Below are 23274 nucleotides of genomic sequence, written 5' to 3' on the forward strand. Positions count from 1 at the left end.
GTGAGAAGAGGATCCTGCTTGATGAAGAAGGAGGGAGAAAAACATCACATTGTACAGGTAAGCAGGCCCATACACACACTGCCCCCCCCTATACACATACACACTGCCCCCCCATATACACATACACACTGCCCCCCATATACACATACACTGCCCCCCATATATACACACTGCCCACCCATATATACACACCCCACCCATATACATACACTGCCCACCCATATACATACACTGCCCACCCCATATACATACACTGCCCACCCATATATACACACTGCCCCCCATACACATACACTGCCCACATACACTGCCCCCCATATATATACACTGCCCCCATATATACACACTGCCCCCCATACACATACACTGCCCACATACACTGCCCCCCATATATATACACTGCCCCCATATATACACACTGCCCACCCATATATACACACTGCCCACCCATATACATACACTGCCCCCCATATATATACACTGCCCCCATATATACACACTGCCCCCCATACACATACACTGCCCACATACATTGCCCCCCATATATATACACTGCCCCCATATATACACACTGCCCCCCATACACATACACTGCCCACATACACTGCCCCCCATATATATGATGTGGGATTATTTAAAAAACCTTATTGTATTTGTATTCAATTATTGCACTAACTCCATTTTAACTTTATACTGTGACAATCCTCCATTTTGTCCCCCTAACCTGACTTCTTCAATCCTCCATTTTGTCCTCATAACCTAACTTGTTCATTTTAAAATCACCTTACATGACAGAATTTCCCAGCACATCTAATACAATAGAACAAAGACTGTATTTTCTATAAAGATATGATTAACACAGGAATTGCTGACTTTTCCTTAGATTTGCAACAAAGTATAATTTGAAGGCCATGCGAACACAGTAGTAATGAAATGTTCTATTCATAAGAGACCTTGCACCTGGCCACGAGGCCTGAGATCACCGACCGTGTAAAATGACGCTCAAGACCCCTTGTCCCCCACCCGTGTCCAGAACAATCCCACCTCTTGGTGGGTGGACACGGGATTAACCACTTAGTCTTTTGAGCCAATTAATAATATTGATAGGTGGACACTAATCCCGACACTTGACAATTAATCCAATTAATGATGTTTATTTACTGATATTCTAATAAACAATGATGACGTAAAATGTCTCTTAAAAGGACCTGCGTGTCCGCTTTTTAATCACTTGCCAATAAATTTTCTCGAAGTTATTTTAACCTGAACCTTGTGTGTCAGACTTAATTACTTCAGCGTATATACGCAATTTATTTTATTGATTTGGACAGGAACAGATAGACATTTAAACATTTTGGTTTACTGCTAAAAAGTACCATAACAACTTGGCTGCCCAACGTGGGGCACCGGGCTATGTCTGGCCGGTGAGCCGTCCTAAGGAAGACGCTGTTGGACGGAGGAATCCAGGGGGAAGGAAGGGAGATTGATCACCTCCAGATACACGGTAGAGACTTCTGCAGAGCCACCGGTACGTTCCGGCCCCTTTGATTGACCCGTCCACGTGTCTGTGACTGCTTCCCGGGAGGACATCAAAGACAGGTAATATCTTGCCCGGTGTCTCGTTACTCATTTGTTTACCTGCATTTTAGTCTATCTGTTGCCTGGGTGTGTTTGAATTGTGTTTGAATTGTTTGCCTGTTTCCCCATTTTGAGATAAAGGGGGGGTGGACCTGCAGGGGATTTGCCTGGGGTTCTGTCTTGCTTGTTTTCCCCTTTTTGGGATAAAGGGGGGTGGACCTGAGGGGATTTGCCTGGGTCTTCTGTTTTGTCTGTTTATCTGTTTGTATTTTGCCCCTTTTGGGATAAAGGGGGGGTGGACCCGAGGGGATTTGCCTGGGTCTTCTGTTGCCTGTTTTACTCCTTTTAGGAACCACGGTGCCGTGGTTGTAGGGAAAAAGGGGGGTTGACCTGTGGATGCGTTCCTGGGGGTCTTCTTTGCCTGTTTACCTCTTTTAGGAGCCTCGTGGCTGTGGCTGTAAGGAAAAAGGGGATTGTTGGAACTGTGGATTTTGTGTAGACTCATAATTTCCTGTGATCCTTCTCGTGACACTCTGAGAGCTTAGCTAGCCTCATTGTGCACGTGGTAACCCACAGTTTCGAGTACTGGGGCTAGTGGAATTCCAATTTTGGTAACCACTGTCCCGAGTACCGAGGCTGGGGGGATTCCAGTTTTGGTAAACCTCAGCTTCGGCTGGGGGGATTCCAGTTTTCTCTTGGTAACCGCCGCCCTGAGCGCTGGGGGCTGGTGGAATTCCAGTTTTTCTGTTTATTTGTGGTAGTGAGACTTGTAAGTGGGTTTTATAGGGGCACTACGGGGTTGAGGGAGGTGACTTTGGAGTAAGCACATGAGTAAAGGAAAGGAATTACTGTTGATTTCATTTGAACTGTGATGCATACACTGTATTTCAACTGTATTGTTGTCTTGTTTGTTTAATGAGGAGTCTCATGTACTCCTGTGTCTGTCTCTAAGGATTTTTCCTTGCCTTTCATCTTTTCTACACTTTCTATATTATTATACTATCCACTCCCATTCCTCTTAAAAGAGAAGTGATTGGTCACACACTTCTCACCTCGCTCCAATCCGTGTCTACCACCCCGGGTAGGCGGATTAAGTGACTAGTCTACGTTTTGGGAAGACGCACCTGAGAAAGTCCCAAGATTCTCGGGTGGCAGTCGAGCATTGTAGACGTTCTTGTTCAAATTTCCCTCTCTCTCTCTATATCTAGGACGCTGGTATAGGGGTAAAGGGACTATGGGACAGGATTTAGATAAGCCCAGCAAGGGCTGGTTAGCATGTGATTTGGTAGAGAACAGAGAGGGTGAAGAGATGGTTAAAGGTGTTGAAAAGATTGCAAAAGTATGTAAAATTGCTGTACCGACATGTGGGAGATTGCAACCAGAAAGTTGGCGCAAGTTACTAGCAGAAATGAAAGGCAAGCTTACAGATAATGGTTTATTAAAGACTGCTGAAGCATGGTACAGAGTAGCGAAGGCTATTCAGTTAGAAGGTTGGGTTGAGGAAGAAGTAAATCACAAAGGTGTAAAATTGTTTGTGTATCATAAAAATTGTGTTGCTGGGGTTTACCCTCAGCCAGCGCCCCAAAATGGCGCCCAGGGGATGTCCGTCCCCAAGGTTCAGTCAGCCATAGGTGATAGCCAGCTGACTATGTTCCCCACTCCCGATCCTCCCGAATCCCATCCCATCACCTCCCCTGTCTGCCCGGTCCTGAATTCTGATGGATCTTTCTTTACCCCTTCCCTTTCTCTAACGGTCCCATCATCCTCAGCCATCCCCACGCTTCCTTCCATGCCTAATCCTAACATCTCATCTGCCGCCTCCTCCCTGCAATCCCTCTCTATGGTTAATCCCCTTCCATCAGCACCCGTCCAGCTAACTACCCCTCCCTCCCATGCTACGACTTCTCTTTCTGCATCCATCCCTACTAATCCTGTCCTGTCTCCTCCGATAACCAGCTCCGCCCCAGTCCAATATCCTACCTCCTTAACCGTACCTGCCCACCCTACTCTTTTGCCCTCCCCTGCCTGGCCCTACCCCTTCCCATATCCCATGGCCCTGCCCTACCCCGGTTACCCTCCCTTTCCCCAAGCCACTCCCCAGGTTCCGGTCATGCCCAGTCCGGCCCAATCTACCCCGGAAGTGCCCATATCAAATATGGCCGCCGCTCCTTCCCTTAATCCTGAAGCAACTCCTTTCCCCGCCTCCAATATGGCGGCTCCCAGTTCAGCCCTGATGCCAGTAATTCCCGGCGACTACCTGTCCCCAGGTTACGACTCGCTAGCCACCCCTGCATCTGGGGCTCATTCCCAGCCACCGACCCTTTCACCTCACGCGGGACCTGCACCGCGTAGAAGAGTCAATATCATAGAATTCGATGATGACGAGATGGACAGGGTGTCCCATGTCTCATCGGAACTTGCTGCGGGAGCCCCATCTCATCGTTCTATCGATGATCCCTTCGGCCACAAGGGTCGGGGAGAACAGGCCCCTCCTAAATATGTAGCTTTTAACCCCACTCAAGCTAGTGCTCTGATGAAATCACTCCCGGACCCAGAAAAGCAGCCCATGCCCTTCTACCGAGGGATAGTTCAAATTCAAAAGACTTATTCAGCCGCATGGCGTGATCTATTGAGCATTTGTGCTATTAAAGCAGGGGATGCATATTGGCCAAGTATGGCCCGACACCTCAGTACAGATCAGCTCAACAGTGATGTTGATTACCCCTCTGGAGTAACTTTTTGCACCCAATTAAAAGAATGGGCTAAGGACAAACTTGCAGATCAGGCTGCTGGCCTTACTGATGTTATTCAAGATAAAGGAGAATCAGTGGAAAGGTTTCATGCAAGACTGTATCAAATGTTTACAGATTTGGGGTTTGATCTTACTGACAAAATTCATTCACAAATGCTGTCAGGTGCGTTTGTCCAAGGTGTTAAGGACTCTATACGCAAGGGAATCATTGCTGCACGCCCTGAATATAAGGTTGTTCCCCTGGACACCCTACTTTTAGTTGCTAGAGGTTTGGAATCCGCTCAGACCCCAAGAAGATCCACTTCAGCGCCTCTCATGGTATCCCGCTCCACCCCAGTCCCAAAAGGTACTAGACCGGAGGAGGGGGGACATTGTTTTAATTGTGGAGCCAAGGGGCACTTTAGAAGTGACTGCCCAGAACCTAAAAAGGAGCCAAGGGAGCCCAGAAAGCCCTCCAAACCTGCCCCAGCTCCCAAAGCCACCAAACAGGTTCCGATAATTGAGGAACCAGATGATTAGGAAATTGGCAAGCCTGTGTCTGCAACCCCTGTCATGGCAGTGTCTACAGGGGATAAAGGGGGGCCACTTGCCACAGTGACTTTGCCCATTGAAGGCCACCCTACCACATTTCTAGTTGACACAGGTGCAGCCCGTAGTGTTCTGCGAGAACAAGACCTGCCAGACCCATCCTTTCTGTCAAATATTGACGTCTCTTGTGTTGGAGTGGATGGCCAGCCAAGACATAGCCCTTTAACAACTCCATTACGAGTTGGCTCTAGCCTGCTTGCTCGCTTTGTGGTATCCTCCACATGCCCAATTAACCTATTAGGTGCTGATGTTCTTTCACGCCTGCAAGCATCCATCACCTTTACCCCGGATGGGCAGGTAGAAATGTCCACACCTCTATCTGAATCAGACACCTCAGCCTTGTGCTCCTTGCCTCTAATGCTGCATTTAGAAAAGCCCCGTGAGAAAGCAGCAGAATTAAGGTCCAATTTCCCAGAGGCATTAAAAACACAGGTGCCCGCCAAGTTATGGTCCTCAGGCCAAGAGGACATAGGTCACCTAAATGTTCCCCCTGTGGTGGTAAAGCTTATTCCAGGGGCTAAATTACCAAGAAAACCACAATATCCATTAAAACCAGCACAGGCTGCTGCCATTTCTACCCACATCAAGGCACTCTTGGAGAAGGGTGCCCTAGTGAAATGCAAATCTGAATGCAACACCCCATTATTCCCTGTGAAAAAGAAAACTCCAAAAGGTGAGCCAGAGAAGTACAGGATGGTTCAGGATCTCCGTGCTGTTAATGAAGCTACCGTCCTGGACACCCCTCTTGTACCAAATCCCCATACTCTGCTCTCTGGAGTCCCACCATCTGCAAAATTTTTCACAGTCATTGACCTAGCAAATGCCTTTTTCAGTGTTCCACTGGACCCATCCTGCCAATACCTGTTTGCTTTCACCCATGAGATGCAACAGTATACCTGGACTGTCATGCCCCAAGGGGCACAAAATTCACCAAGTCAGTTTGCAAAGGCCATGGCCACCATCCTTGACCCATGGCAAGCCGAGCACCCAGAAGTTGTTCTGCTTCAGTATGTGGATGATTTGCTGCTCTGTGGAGATGATAGACCCACTACTGAAAAGTGCTCAATTAGCCTGCTTTGTTATTTGGCAGAACAAGGATGCAAGGCTTCCCTCATCAAACTACAGTTCTGCCAACCCTCAGTAATTTTCCTTGGACATTGCCTATCTCAAGGTACCAGACATCTTACCCGGGACCGGGTAAGAGCCGTACTGGATATTCCAACTCCAAGAACTTCAAAATCTCTCCATGCCTTCCTAGGCCTTATTTCCTACTGCAGAGCATGGATCCCAGAGGCCTCCCTGCTCATGCAACCTCTCTATGACGCACTTAAGTCTGACCCTTTCTGTTTAACTAATGAAGCAATAGACAATTTCAATGCTCTAAAACGTGCCATTGCTTCTGCTCCTGCCTTGGGCCTGCCTGATTACTCCAAACCTTTCAAATTATTTGTCTCTGAAAGACAAGGCCATGCAACAGGAGTTCTCACCCAAACTAATGACTTAAGAGGCCGCCAAAGGCCTATTGGATATTTCTCATGTCAACTGGACATTGTGGCCAGAGGGACCCCTTCCTGTCTCAGGGCTGTTTTTGCTGCAAGAGAGCTCATAGAAAGAACCTCAGACCTGGTCCTTGGCCACCCTCTGGTTGTTTTGGCCCCTCATGACATCTCTGCCATCATCAACCAAGTCCAGCTCAAACACGTGTCTCCTGCCAGACACCTACGCCTACAGTGTCATCTTCTTCTACCTGACAACATTTCCATCCAAAGATGTCAAGTTCTTAACCCATCCACTCTTCTTCCACTCCCTGAGGGGGGTATCTATTATGGATTTGTCACAGATGAAACCTACATTTACCTGCTTTGTGGATGTATCAAGAAAGTCATGCATCCACATTTGACATTTTATGAAGATGAGAAGCCTCTCTGTGAAGGCCCAGATTACGCCTTCTGTACCATGTGGTACAAACCAAACATTACTCCCGAACCTTGCTATGAAGATGAGCTTTACCACTGGACTGATGTGAAGCTCACTGCTCAAGATTTCTATTGTGACTCTGAAGGCAATAGCATGGTCTTGGTCCAACTACCTCAACAACTTATCTACCTCTACCGCCATTGGGATACTGCTATCCCACATATTCCTGTTACCAAATTGAAGACAAGGTCATGGAATGACCTTGGGCCCATGGCAAAGCTATGGGCCACCATGGATGAAGAACAGCTACAGGAAAATGGTATTGTCAAATACCCAACAACTGACCTTCTGGAAGCATGGCCGCGCCACTTCCTAGAAAAGGAATTCCAAGATCTGGTCATAGTGAATGATTATGACCCCGAAACACCTCATGACTGTTTTGAACAGATGAAAATGGAGACAGTACACCTACCAACTGTGCATGAGAATCCATTACAAGATCCAGATTTTACCCTGTTTGTGGACGGCTCAAGATATGCTGATGAAGAAGGAAGATATCATACAGGATATGCCGTAACCACAACAGACGAAGTTATCAAATCATCATCTTTACCGCCAGCAATGTCTGCGCAAGAAGCCGAATTACAGGCTCTGACTTCAGCATGCAAAATTTCCGAAGGAAAACGTGCCAACATCTATACAGATTCAAGATATGCTCTGGGTGTGGCACATGACTTCGGCCTAATTTGGAAGACAAGAGGATTTCTTACCACCGCCGGTACACCAGTCAAACATAGTACTGCAATTAAGGAGCTAATGGATGCCCTCCTACTCCCTGAAGAAGTGGCCGTTTTGAAGGTAAAGGCCCATGGGAAACTGGATACAAATGAAGCAAAGGGCAACCATTTGGCTGATCAGGCTGCTAAGCTAGCAGCCAGGGATCTGCAGGAAGTGGATGAAGAAGTGTCCGGACAAGAAGAAGAAGAAGAAGAAGTCCCTATTTTTGCTCTGCAAACTCTTCCTACTGATTTGCGAATTTTGCGGGAACAGCAAGCTGCAGTCACTCCTGAAGAAACCCAAAAATGGAAAAATAAAGGAGCTGTCCAAAAGGACGGAGTATATTACAACAACTTCAAATTTTGCCTTCCAAAAAATTTATATCCAGCAGTTGTCCAATGGGCACATGGGCCTGCACACCTGTCAAAGGAATTGATGGCCGCCCTCATACAGAAGTATTATGAAGCACCCGGAATCACAACATTGATCAGCAGCTTCTGTAAGGCCTGTGTTATTTGTGCAAAATGCAATCCAGGAAGACCAATCAAGGTGCCTGCAAAACACCTGGCAAAGCCCATGTACCCCTTCCAGCGAATTCAAATTGACCACATCCAAATGCCCAAGAGTGGGCCCCATGAATATGCACTAGTCATAGTGGACATGTTCTCAGGGTGGCCAGAGGCCTACCCAGTGGCCAATATCACTGCAAAGACAACCGCAAGACGCCTACTTACAGAGATAGTATGTAGATTTGGACTCCCAGAAGTCATTGAAAGTGATCAAGGCCCAGCCTTCACAGCAACAGTGACTAAAGAAATTTGGACTGCTCTAGGGGTGACCCTAGCCTTCCACACCCCTTACCACCCACAAAGTAGTGGTAAAGTAGAGCGCATGAATGGCACTCTAAAAGCCAGAATGTTAAAAATGTCGCAAGAAACAAAGATGCCCTGGCCAGAAAGCCTGTCAATAGCTTTATTCAGTGTTAGGCACACACCTAGAGGGAAGCATTCACTGTCCCCATATGAGATTCTATTTGGGACAGCACCCAGACTAGGTTGTTATTATCCGCAGCAGTTACAGCTCCAATCAGATGTTTTAGTAGATTATGTAACTGAACTTGCAAGTGCCTTAAACAAAATACATGCCCAAGTTTTCTCTTCAATTCCAGATCCCGAATTGGATACAGGTGCCCATAACCTGCTCCCCGGAGATTGGGTTCTGGTCAAGAAGTTTGTGCGGAAAAATACCCTGGAACCAAGATTTGACGGTCCATTCCAAGTTCTCCTGATTACCGCAACTTCCGTCAAACTGGCCGGTAGGCCAAATTGGATCCACGCTTCCCACTGCAAGAAATCTCCTGCCCCAGAGGAAGCAGATACCGCACAAGCATGTACCACTGGCACATCTTCTCCTTAATCAGCCTCATAAAGGCCCAACAAGTAGCCATCACCAAAGATATTAGTGGGTATACCTTCTGGTACAATTCATCATGCACCCATGTGGCTACTTACACCTTTGACTATTGTGATATTGTAGAATGCCCGTTCCCCACATCACAAATCCAGAGTATTTACAGAGATATCCCTCATTCAAAAGACCCATATGTTTGTGTAGTTGACAAACAATGGGGGCACAATTGTAATCATTGGGGGGCAGCGGGATGGAATGCCGGGCCTGCCTGGGGTTACAAACCAAAAAGTGCCTTATCTAAAGTAGATGAACAAGGTAGATCCCTTCTCCAGAGAATGACTTTGAGAAAGCCTGGGGGAGGTACACCAATGAAATTAATCCTTAACATTGAGCATCCAAGCCCAACGGATGCCGACCAGTATGTGATGGGAATGTATTGGAAAAAGGGTTCCTACCGTAAATTAGGGCATTTCTTCCTAAAAGATATGTGCAACTCTTCCGAGTGGCAAGGGGCCACCCATATGGTCCCTAACCCATTAAAACCTCATATCCAGACCTTTCAAGACATGATGGCCATTGCTAACCCCACCTTTGAAGATACCATGGCCGCTGAAACAGGTTTTAATGATGTAAATTTATGGTTAGAATGGATGAAATATAATGCTAATAAGCATAATAAGACTGCATGTTATGTGTGTGGTGGTGCCCGGCCTCACCTGGGTACCGTACCTCTAATCCTGCCAGTAGATATAGAGGAATGTGTTTTAAGCCTTTTTGCCTATCACTATGATTTTAACAGGTCCATATGTAGTGCATGGACAAAGGAGTATCCTCTCCTAACCAAGGATGTCAAACCCCCAGATGGTATTACCGTGTATAAAGGTAATTACACTTGTTATGCTAATTATGATGGAATTGGTAGATTCTTGGGTAACTTCTCTAAGGGATATTGTGCTACCTACAGGAGTGTCTCTATGGACTTGTTGCAGTTTCACACCAGGTCATTAGGGGATATCTACTGGTTGTGTGGGGATTTACAGCTGAGATCCAGAATGGACAAGGAGTGGTGGGGGGAGTGTACTTTGGCTAAAGCTATTATGCCTATACATATTATCTCTGACACACACCTCGTCACCCATGAGTCCAGGCACACTAAGGTTAAGCGTGACGCCCCAGTAAAAGGAAGTTTTGATCCTCATGTCTATATTGATGCCATTGGGGTGCCTAGGGGGGTGCCCAATGAATTTAAAGCAAGAGATGAAGTTGCTGCAGGATTTGAATCACTTTTTGCCATAGTTACCACAAACAAGAATTTAAATTGGATAAATTACATTTATTATAATCAACAGCGCTTTGTTAATTATACCAGAGACGCCCTCCAGGGATTGGCCGAACAATTGCAGGCCACATCCCAAATGGCTTTCCAGAATAGAATGGCCCTAGATATGATCTTAGCCGAAAAAGGAGGAGTTTGTAAAATTTTGCCCGACACCTTGACATGTTGTACCTATATCCCAGAAAACACAGGCCCTAATGGTAAAGTTACATTAGCCATAGAGAAATTAAATGACCTGTCTATAGAGTTGAAAAGGAATTCTGGGATACAAGATCCCTGGGAAAGATGGTTTGGCTGGATGACGGGATGGCAAAAGGCTTTAATGCATATTGGTATGGCTATACTAATTTTTCTTTTTCTCTTTGCTCTTCTCTTTTGTTGTATTCTCCCATGTCTGAGAAAATCCCTCCTGAAGACTGTTGACCAAGCGGCACCCACTTTCACCCATCTCGAAGTTGATGACCAAGAGCTCCAAGACATCAACTCACCCTGTCTGCCGCTGCAAACAATCCCTTTTGTTGATAAAGTGCAGGAATTCTAGGAAGGGACTAGCTCAGGGACAGCATCTGTCAGTGAATGGTAAAGACCCCGTGTTGGAGAAGTGGTGGGTTAGCTGCCATGGGATACCCATGGGTGTGAAGTGTTCGAGAGCCATACTGACGGATGAGTTAGCCTACTAGGGTCAGATCTAGGGACAGCCTTGCACTTTGCATTAACACCTAGCTAGCGGCCACGGGGTTTCTGTGCCTTTGGGTTAACACGTCTTCCTGGTACTAACTTAATAAAGTTTTATCTCTTAGAATCTAACATTTCATAGGGGGGACTGATGTGGGATTATTTAAAAAACCTTATTGTATTTGTATTCAATTATTGCACTAACTCCATTTTAACTTTATACTGTGACAATCCTCCATTTTGTCCCCCTAACCTGACTTCTTCAATCCTCCATTTTGTCCTCATAACCTAACTTGTTCATTTTAAAATCACCTTACATGACAGAATTTCCCAGCACATCTAATACAATAGAACAAAGACTGTATTTTCTATAAAGATATGATTAACACAGGAATTGCTGACTTTTCCTTAGATTTGCAACAAAGTATAATTTGAAGGCCATGCGAACACAGTAGTAATGAAATGTTCTATTCATAAGAGACCTTGCACCTGGCCACGAGGCCTGAGATCACCGACCGTGTAAAATGACGCTCAAGACCCCTTGTCCCCCACCCGTGTCCAGAACAATCCCACCTCTTGGTGGGTGGACACGGGATTAACCACTTAGTCTTTTGAGCCAATTAATAATATTGATAGGTGGACACTAATCCCGACACTTGACAATTAATCCAATTAATGATGTTTATTTACTGATATTCTAATAAACAATGATGACGTAAAATGTCTCTTAAAAGGACCTGCGTGTCCGCTTTTTAATCACTTGCCAATAAATTTTCTCGAAGTTATTTTAACCTGAACCTTGTGTGTCAGACTTAATTACTTCAGCGTATATACGCAATTTATTTTATTGATTTGGACAGGAACAGATAGACATTTAAACATTTTGGTTTACTGCTAAAAAGTACCATAACAACTATACACTGCCCCCATATATACACACTGCCCCCCATACACATACACTGCCCACATACACTGCCCCCCATATATATACACTGCCCCCATATATACACACTGCCCACCCATATATACACACTGCCCACCCATATACATACACTGCCCCCCATATATATACACTGCCCCCATATATACACACTGCCCCCCATACACATACACTGCCCACATACACTGCCCCCCATATATATACACTGCCCCCATATATACACACTGCCCCCCATACACATACACTGCCCACATACACTGCCCCCCATATATATACACTGCCCCCATATATACACACTGCCCACCCATATATACACACTGCCCCCCATACACATACACTGCCCACATACACTGCCCCCCATATATATACACTGCCCCCATATATACACACTGCCCACCCATATATACACACTGCCCACCAATATACATACACTGCCCACATACACTGCCCCCCATATATACACACTGCCCACCCATATATACACACTGCCCACCCATATACATACACTGCCCACCCATATATACACACTGCCCACCCATATATACACACTGCCCCCATATGTACACACTGCCCCCATATGTACACACTGCCCCCCATATGTACACACTGCCCCCCCATATGTACACACTGCCCCCCCATATGTACACACTGCCCCCCCATATGTACACACTGCCCCCCATATGTACACACTGCCCCCCATATGTACACACTGCCCCCCCATATATATACACTGCCCCCATATATATATACACTGCCCCCCATATATACACACTGCCCCCCATATATACACACTGCCCCCCATATATACACACTACCCACCCATATACATACACTGCCCCCTCATATACATACACTGCCCCCTCATATACATACACTGCCCACCCATATACACACACTGCCCACCCATATACATACATACATACATACACTGCCCACCCATATACATACACAGCCCAACTATATATATATATATATATATATATATATACACACACACTGCCCACCCATATATACACACACACTGCCCACCCATATATACACACTGCCCACCCATATATACACACTGCCCACCCATATACATACACTGCCCACCCATATACATACACTGCCCACCCATATATACACACTGCCCACCCATATATACACACTGCCCACCCATATACATACACTGCCTATATATATATATATACACACACACACACACATACACTGCCCACCCATATATATATATATATATATACACTGCCCACCCATATATATATATATATATATATATACACTGCCCACCCATATACATACACTGCCCACATATACCCATATATACACACTGCCCACACATACACTGCCCACCCATATATATACATACACTGCCCACCCATATACATACATACATACACTGCCCACACATATATATATATATACACTGCGTGCAGAATTATTAGGCAAATGAGTATTTTGACCACATCATCCTCTTTATGCATGTTGTCTTACTCCAAGCTGTATAGGCTCGAAAGCCTACTACCAATTAAGCATATTAGGTGATGTGCATCTCTGTAATGAGAAGGGGTGTGGTCTAATGACATCAACACCCTATATCAGGTGTGCATAATTATTAGGCAACCTCCTTTCCTTTGGCAAAATGGGTCAAAAGAAGGACTTGACAGGCTCAGAAAAGTTAAAAATAGTGAGATATCTTGCAGAGGGATGCAGCACTCTTAAAATTGCAAAGCTTCTGAAGCGTGATCATCGAACAATCAAGCGTTTCATTCAAAATAGTCAACAGGGTCGCAAGAGGCATGTGGAGAAACCAAGGCGCAAAATAACTGCCCATGAACTGAGAAAAGTCAAGCGTGCAGCTGCCAAGATGCCACTTGCCACCAGTTTGGCCATATTTCAGAGCTGCAACATCACTGGAGTGCCCGAAAGCACAAGGTGTGCAATACTCAGAGACATGGCCAAGGTAAGAAAGGCTGAAAGACGACCACCACTGAACAAGACACACAGCTGAAACGTCAAGACTGGGCCAAGAAATATCTCAAGACGGATTTTTCTAAGGTTTTATGGACTGATGAAATGAGAGTGAGTCTTGATGGGCCAGATGGATGGATTGGTAAAGGGCAGAGAGCTCCAGTCCGACTCAGACGCCAGCAAGGTGGAGGTGGAGTACTGGTTTGGGCTGGTATCATCAAAGATGAGCTTGTGGGGCCTTTTCGGGTTGAGAATGGAGTCAAGCTCAACTCCCAGTTTCTGGAAGACACCTTCTTCAAGCAGTGGTACAGGAAGAAGTCTGCATCCTTCAAGAAAAACATGATTTTCATGCAGGACAATGCTCCATCACACGCGTCCAAGTACTCCACAGCGTGGCTGGCAAGAAAGGGTATAAAAGAAGAAAATCTAATGACATGGCCTCCTTGTTCACCTGATCTGAACCCCATTGAGAACCTGTGGTCCATCATCAAATGTGAGATTTACAAGGAGGGAAAACAGTACACCTCTCTGAACAGTGTCTGGGAGGCTGTGGTTGCTGCTGTACGCAATGTTGATGGTGAACAGATCAAAACACTGACAGAATCCATGGATGGCAGGCTTTTGAGTGTCCTTGCAAAGAAAGGTGGCTATATTGGTCACTGATTTGTTTTTGTTATGTTTTTGAATGTCAGAAATGTATATTTGTGAATGTTGAGATGTTATATTGGTTTCACTGGTAAAAATAAATAATTGAAATGGGTATATATTAGTTTTTTGTTAAGTTGCCTAATAATTATGCACAGTAATAGTCACCTGCACACACAGATATCCCCCTAAAATAGCTAAAACTAAAAACAAACTAAAAACTACTTCCAAAAATATTCAGCTTTGATATTAATGAGTTTTTTGGGTTCATTGAGAACATGGTTGTTGTTCAATAATAAAATTAATCCTCAAAAATATAACTTGCCTAATAATTCTGCACTCCCTGTATATATATATACTGCCCATCTATATATATATACACTGCCCACGTGTGTGTGTGTGTGTGTGTGTATATATATATATATATATATATATATACACACACGCATACACTGCCCACCCATATACACGCATACACTGGTCACCCATCTATACACTGCTCCCCATACACACATTGCCCAACACATACACTGCCCCCCCCCACACACCATACACATACACACATTGCCCCACACACACATACACTGCCAACACACACACACAGCCACACATACATTGCCCCGATACACACATTGCCCTACACACCCTACACATTCACTCACTACACCCCCCCCCCCACACACACACACTGAAACTTTCACACACACTGCACCACTCACACACACCACTGCTCCTATGCCCTACTACAGCCTCATATCCCAGCGGACCCCAAGTAAGTTGTCAAACTATTCTTAAACAGTTTAACCCTTTCAGCCCAGCAGGTTGGGGGAACCTGATGACCCTATTGTGCCAGGAAAACGAGTTTGTTTTCCTGGCACTATAGTGCTCCTTTAATATTTTGTCTTCGTAGGGCCCTGGATCAAATTTTGTCCGGGGGCCCAGAAGGCTGTCAGTCCATCCCTGGTGGAGGGCGTGATTGCATGCCAGAGAGTGAAAGTTTCGGGGGAGGGCGAGGGATGGCAGGATCCAGGGGGCCCAAACAAATGCTTGCCCAGGGTCCAATCAATGTTAAAGACGGCCCTGGACTCCAGTAATTACTGCCGTCTGCATAACAGACTGTTTCAGCATCTATTATTCAGAGCTAATCTATTGGATCCCTTTGTATGTGATTGATGTTTAATTATTCTGAATTTCTGACCTTGGCTTGTTCTGATTACTCTTTGCTAGCTACCAGTACCAACTTATTGCCTTGTTATACAGACTAGACTAGGGCATTCGTATTTGGACCAATGTATATTCGGCATGAATGCTGAATTTGGACCAATGTATATTCATATGCTTCATCTGAATGCATGAATGGCTCATTCTTTTATTGAGCCATTCATTCTTTCTGCTCACTCCTATCATATCTGATGGGAGTGAGACGAACTAACAAATGAGCAGCCAATGAATGATCCATTCGAGCACTGGGTTGAATTCATAGGTTACTTAATTCAAAATGGGGAGGAACAGGTTGCCAGCGGGTGGGAGCCCTAATTAATATTGGGGGAACCTATTGTTAATAAGTGCGGCTAATAGTAAAAAATAACCCCCTACCCGGTGACTAGGGGTCCCAATAAATCAATACCCTACTTACCTCTCTCACCCTAATAATAGTTAGGGGAGGGACAAAAAAACTAAACACCTGGATCAGCTGGTGTCTGAAGTTGGTCCCTCAACAACCCAACACCACAATAGCATCACAGACTCGTGGACACTACACCGAGAGTCTCGCCAGATAGGAAGGACATAGCCAGACCAGTGCCCGAGGATTGTGGCGGCTGACCCAGGGGGGCGGAATGGGATTGGAGTTCTGGCCTCCCCTCTTCGCCCCTCGCCTTACATCTTCTCCGCCTGGACCTATACCTTTCATACCTCTTTTCCCACCTAAGTAATCACCCTCTTTTCTGTCCTTGTACTTCCCCTCTCCCCCTTTTCCTCTCCCTTCCCCTCTCTCTCTTTCTTAGAGGACCTATGTGTCCTACCTTCTTCTTATACACCACCTACACATCTCGAATGCGCCACACTCTCTGAGGCGCCCACATACACTACCCCGAGTGAGAGTGGACCACCACACACCACTACACCTACACTCACACCTGGGACTGCCTACGAGCAAAAGGTATAATTAACTAACTAACCTAAGGGTCTTCAATAGCAACATAATTGTCCAGCCGGATACTTGCTGTACCTCTCAATTACTAAAACACAGACATAGAGACACAGTAACCAGCTAGGTCTCATTACACAACCTTACGCTGCCCCATGGGTGAAACGCACTACTGGCATAAATGCCGGCCTTAAGCTGTGCAACACCACATCCACCCTGTATGCCCATTGGGTACCCAGACCTAAATTTAATATACTAACCCGACTATTTTACCATTGTCTTGTATGTTTGACAACAATATTCCTAGCATTACTCTGTTAGACGATGCTGTTATACTACAATGTAGTAATCTCCATATGGTTGCCTCGCTTGATGATTATGTAATCTCTATTTTCATGTATCACCCTTTGGTTATATTGCTTTCTGATAACTATGCATTCTCAGTTAGATTGCATTCTTTTCACTGTATGTACTTATCAACTTAATAAACTTTTAATAAAAAAAAATAAAAAAAATAAAATAAACACCTGTAAAATAAAACATTTATACTTACCATTAGATGTCTTCTTTTTTTCTTCAATATTTTTTCACTTTTCTTTTTTGAATCAGAGCACTCTGAGCCAAATTGCAGAGCATGGGAAGGCTCCCCCACATACTTCCGAGAGCGAAGCTTTCTGGATCTCTGTTTTGGAGAACAGTATACTTTTAATCTACACCTAGTTTGAATGTGGCGTGTGAAGTATAACTCCGTCCTATATTGATGTTTTCATCAGTTTCTCTATTTGAAAGCATAACCTTGTGACTGGATTTTTAACCAAAGAGTGCTATTTATTTCAATTTACTTAATTTCAATTTTCTCTATTTTATTTATACCGTTAAGTTCTCTATGGATCTGTATATTTTAGATATAAACTATTACTCTTTAACAACTAGGATTTGTGTTTCGAATTTTAGATACCAAGTTACTGTATGCATTTATTACATGGTATGAGATTCTAACATCGGTGAGGTCATGCTTTCCTCCATGGAGTATCTTTATATAGATTATATATCCTAAGATAAGTAGGGATGATTTTGTGACATAATATTATGAAATTTTGTCTTACAGAAAAGATATATTGTCTCTCTAGAGATTTTGATATGTTTGCAAATATTTATATTATGTTATTAGTATTGGCATTATTACCACGTGGGTCAGTTATTGCTTTAGGAGTATGTATTTTCTATTTGGATTTCAGGGATTTAGCTATTTCACACCTGGCGTGTATTAGGATGGTGTTGGCCCTAATCACTTTTGGTAGATTAGTTAGAAGATTAGAAGGCAGGGTAACTGAGGAATAGCTGAGGCTAACTAGCACTGCTATTTCCATGCCGAGTTCAAAAAATAGCTTTATGGTCTTGAGAAACTGGCAGGTTGAGCACAAAACACGTAGACTTGGAGAATAGCACATTGGAGTTTTCTATGCTGCAGTTTGTTTATATTTTATTATTTTAAAAGAATAAAGGAATGGATTTTAAAAGGAAAGCAGAGGTCGAATGTGTCTGGTGATGCTGTACTTTCTATCTCCTTTTTAAGTGTATTTCTGTGATTTGGCTAATCACTCGGCTATCAAAGTAAGAGGACACAGTTATATCTACAAGCAGTGGTTTTATTATATGGAACAGGAATATTAACACACCACAAGGAGTGATATTGTCTATTTAAAGTTTTGTGTTACAAAGTAAATCATAAACCTACTGAAACTTCTGTCTTAAAGGGGAAGTCTTTAATGTTTTATTCAACAGTGTTAGTTCCATAGAAGTTACAGCTCCATTTACATTACACTTGTATCATTACTCTCAGTCAAAATCTAATCGTATGTTTTCACCTCTTACACATTCTTTTCATTCATTTGCTGAGATAGAAGATAAGGGTGAATGAGGCGCGTAAAGCAGAGAAAAAAATAAATAAACACAAGACACTGCAGAACATTTCTCCTTTACCATGTACATCGTAACATTTTTTGCATATGATGTTAAGGAATGCTTATTACAACTTTACTAATTCTTCTATGTCCATGGGATTTCCACCATTACCTTATTGTTGATTGTTATGAAACGCCTTTAGTAGAAATTATAAAGTGTCAGGTCACTTGTATTTATATAAACGCACACACCAACAATCTGAAATGTTTACCTATTTGTAAAGAATGTGTTAATAAACAACACGTTATTGCATTAATAAGACCAGTGAGTGTTCTTCTTGGATGATATTATTGTGGCCGTATCTGTGTGCTCCATGGCAAGGACCTTGGGAGACATCTGGGGTTTACACATATCCAAATTTAAAAAACAAACAAAAAAACACTCATTGAATCAAGCCTCTTTAAATGCAATGAACAAACTTTATTAGTAATGTCACATTTACATTCTCAGTTTATCTGTACTTGGAAACCAGAACAGCAGAAACTGCAGCGAGGAACTTGTCCCAGGCTGATTGGGCAGTGGGAGTGAATTCAGCTCCAAAGTGAGCAGACAGAGTGACCTGGATGGAGTGAGACAGCAGCTACAAGAGAAACAAAATGAGTGTTATACTTTGCTAAGTATGATCAAGTTACAAAACATCAGTAATATCTATTTCAAATCTGGGCTTGTAGAAGGTAATATTAGTTTAAAAATATTGGTTTCAAATAATTATATTAAAAAAATATATATATATACTATATAGATATACACACACATGTATACAGAGAGAATCTTGACTTTTGACTTTAAAAGCATAAGCTAACCCAAGTGCACTTTTAAGTGCCCATAGATACTTAAACATGGGCCAGAGATGCCAATTTGGCCGTGCATCTGTGTGTAGCTGGGCATATTTGGCAAACTCCTTGCACACACTATGCTAACAGGGGGAATAATCTCTGCAAGCTTTGCTACATTATTGAACATTACCAATGCAAATAAGATTGTTGAAAAATGCCCAAATAGGCCAAAATGTTTTAACTAATATTTGCCAAGAAATATAATAAATGTAATGGCCATCTAACCAGAGAAGAAATAGAAGCAGAATCAGGATCCTGTTCTTTGTACTATATGTTTCATGGTATGTCAGCTTGTAAATAACCCAATTTCATTATACAGTGGAGCGAAAAATAACAATAAGTTCTTACCCTGAAGTTGCCAGGATCAACTCTCAGTTGGTAAGCGTGGAGGTCACTGAGGGTAGACAGAGCACCGCTAAGGTCATCCAAGTGTCCGGCAGCACTTCCAATGGCGTTCAAAACCTTTCCACCATGACTGCGGAGATCCTGGGAACCATGGCTCAGGTTAAAATGGCTGAAGTAGGTCTTGGTCTGAGGGTAGCTCAGAAACAGCCTGTTCAAAACAGAAACATGTATATGAATCACATATATTCATGAGTAAACTTGTTACGGCTCTTTTTCCTATCAGAGCTACAATTGCAATTCCAACTCAGATGTTGTGCATACATTGTGTAGTTCCTTGTAAATTCATCACAATTTCTTAGTCTTTAAAACATTTAATTGACAAAAAATGGATTAAAACAACAATGTCAGATAAAAGATATCCAACACATCAGTTAATTTTAGCATTATTCTAAAAAAAAAATCATTAATTGTTGAACATTTTTCTGGGAACGGCACATTTATGGTAAAAAAAAAATCTCACCTGGAACTATAATTAACCTGGGAACAAAAAAAAAAAAATCCAATTTGACTATTTTGGCCTAGAATTATTAATTCCCTGTCCCAGCAATTTATGTAGTAATGTTACCACATGTTAAAGGTTGTACAAGCATGTTGCTTTACTGAGCACATTTTCTACAAAAGCAAAGAATGGCTAAATGTTTTTTTAGGGTTACTTACTAAAGTACAAATTCAAGTTAAATTAAAGTGTAATTTCATATTTAAGGCCACAGGAGCAAAACCAAAAGCATAACTGGCTTAGATAATGTATCCAGTTCAGCTAGTTTGACCTTAAATTTGAAATTCACTTAGATGTTTTACTTCACTAAATAATTCTTTATGTTTATTATAACTTGGCATTACTGATTGGATATTTTGCATATATATATATATATATATATATATTCCTTACAAATTAACATCTAACATCATTGTTTTAAGGCCACAGGTATACTCTCCAGAAACCAGAAATTGTGAAGAAATAACAAGAATTTGTGTTAGTATATCAGTACTATCGGTATCAACAATATTAATAACATTGCATAAATGTTGCTATCTTACAATAAATCATTATACAATAGACTGTTGTCATTCTTACCTTTCCAAAGCCTCTGCTCCAATCTCATTAGCATGACCTCTTTATGTAAATAATAACAAGCTTTTGTACGATAGGCAAATGTCATAACTTTACAAACTGAATATGTATATAAATCACGTTATTATACAGAAAAGTTTATAAATGCATTTTTTTCACAATAAATCCATATAACAAAGACGTCTCAGCCTTACCTTTCTAAAGCCTCTGCTCCAAGCTCATCAGTTTGGCCAGCTACCTTTCCCCAGATGGAGACAATTGCAGCCTTTTCAGCATCTGAGAAAGTCATGTTGGATTGGAGGATTAGACACTCTGCAAGTGAGTTTAAAAGTCCCTACTGAACGGTCACTTTCTTGGCATTTTTAAAGAGAATGGGAGTCAGGAAAACAAGTGATAGCAGGTTCTCATTGGCTGATTTTTCAGTTGCGCCCAAATTCTTGTTTGTGACAACAAAAGCTATATGTCATGGATTCTATACTGCTGATAGGAAGATTTTCTCATTATCTCACAATACAGTATGTAGTGTATGATCCCTATCTTGCCCATGACTGTGCAAAGTCTTCTATACTGATAATTTGCCTGATCAGTGCTGTGAGTATTTGTTAAAGGTTAATTTCATTCAGAAAAAACTTACTTTCAGTAAAACTGAAACGTGTCATAATTTGTTACTAGAATGCATAGTTTCACCTAAAATACATAATTTGTGTAAAATGAAATTCATTTTGGAACTGCATACTTGAAATAAATTAAAATGTCATGCATTTTGTATTATATAATTTCATTTTTTTTTTCATTTTAAACCAGGCATTTAAATGGAGTATTAAAAACCCCACTATGTTCAATACCACAGAGTAAAGTCTGGACACATAACATTTGCCTGAAAAGGAAAGAATTTTCAGGACTGAATTAGAGATGTCGTGAACATAAAATGGCGAACGCGAATTTCCGCAAATGTTCGCGAACGGGCGAACCGCCATAGACTTCAATGGGCAGGCGAATTTTAAAACCCACAGGGACTCTTTCTGGACACAATAGTGATGGAAAAGTTGTTTCAAGGGGACTAACACCTGGACTGTGACATGCCGGAGGGGGATCCATGGCAAAACTCCCATGGAAAATTACATAGTTGATGCAGAGTCTGGATTTAATCCATAAAGGGCATAAATCACCTAACATTCCTGAATTGTTTGGAATAACGTGCTTTAAAACATCAGGTATGATGTTGTATCGATCAGGTAGTGTAAGTGATACGCCGCTTCACAGTGACAGACCAAGCTCCCCGTTTAACGCACCGCAAACACCGCAAACTGTTGTCAGAGGCAGACACATCCAAAAAATGCCACACTGCTGAGCTCTGCAATGACGGCATTCTGGTGGTGGCAACAGCATGCGTTGATTGGCGTGCTGTCTGGCTGACCCCGGGTGCCGATGCATGCTGTCTGACTGTGCCACTAGCTCCTTGCGACGACCTCCCCCTGCTTCCAACTCGTCTCCTCCTCCTCTCTGTCTCCCCATCTGAACTTTCCCCCTGTTCTTCTTCTTGCCGAGCGGGCACCCACGTGACATCCATGGACGCATCGTCATCATCAACCGCTTCACTTGTATCTGACAACTCAGCAAAGGAAGCAGCAGCGGGTACAACATCATCATCATCACACCGTACTTCCATGTGTGTAATGCTGCCTGCCTGAGACATATCCCTGTTATCTACATCCTCTGGCAATAATGGTTGCGCATCACTCATTTCTTCAAACGGATGTGTGAATAACTCCTCTAACATACCAAGTGAAGCGACTGTGGTGCTAGTTTTGGTGGTGGCGGCAGGCAGGTGAGTGGTATCTTGAGAGGTGCCCGAAGCTAAGCTGGAGGAGGATGGTGCGTCAAGGTTCCGAGCGGAAGCTGTAGAAGATTGGGTGTCCTGTGTTAGCCAGTCAACTATGCCCTCAGAACTTTTCAAGTTCAGGGTACGTGGCCTCTGAAAACTGGGCATTATTCTAGGGCCAAAGGGAATCACAGCACCACGACCACGATGGCCCCTGCGGGGTGGCCTGCCTCTGCCTGTCATTTTTTTTTTGTGGTACTATGCGTGCAAGCTACTGTGAGACCAGATATGAGTGGCACTGTGCAGTGGCAGAGGTTGGCAGAGTATACGCTGTAGGCCTGACACACCCGCTTGAAGACAACTAACTGCTATTCAATCTATAAAAGTGAAAAAAAGTTTTTTGGTTTTAAATGCACACTATTGTGACACCAGATATGAG

At 43.2% G+C, this 23274-nt stretch overlaps 1 protein-coding gene across 1 annotated transcript; it reads right to left on the reverse strand.

The window, feature by feature from the left end:
- Nucleotides 1-19099: 19099 nt before the first annotated feature.
- LOC134596118 (hemoglobin subunit alpha-5-like) lies at nt 19100-21400 on the reverse strand. Its single transcript, XM_063444749.1, has 3 exons — nt 21208-21400; nt 19885-20089; nt 19100-19280 (listed from the first exon to the last, which is right to left on the reverse strand). The coding sequence occupies exons 1-3, from the start codon at nt 21300-21302 to the stop codon at nt 19152-19154; spliced, it is 429 nt and encodes a 142-aa protein (XP_063300819.1). The 5' UTR covers nt 21303-21400; the 3' UTR covers nt 19100-19151.
- Nucleotides 21401-23274: the final 1874 nt, after the last annotated feature.

This window comes from Pelobates fuscus, chromosome 1, assembly GCF_036172605.1.
Source record: "Pelobates fuscus isolate aPelFus1 chromosome 1, aPelFus1.pri, whole genome shotgun sequence".
Classification (NCBI taxonomy): domain Eukaryota; kingdom Metazoa; phylum Chordata; class Amphibia; order Anura; family Pelobatidae; genus Pelobates; species Pelobates fuscus.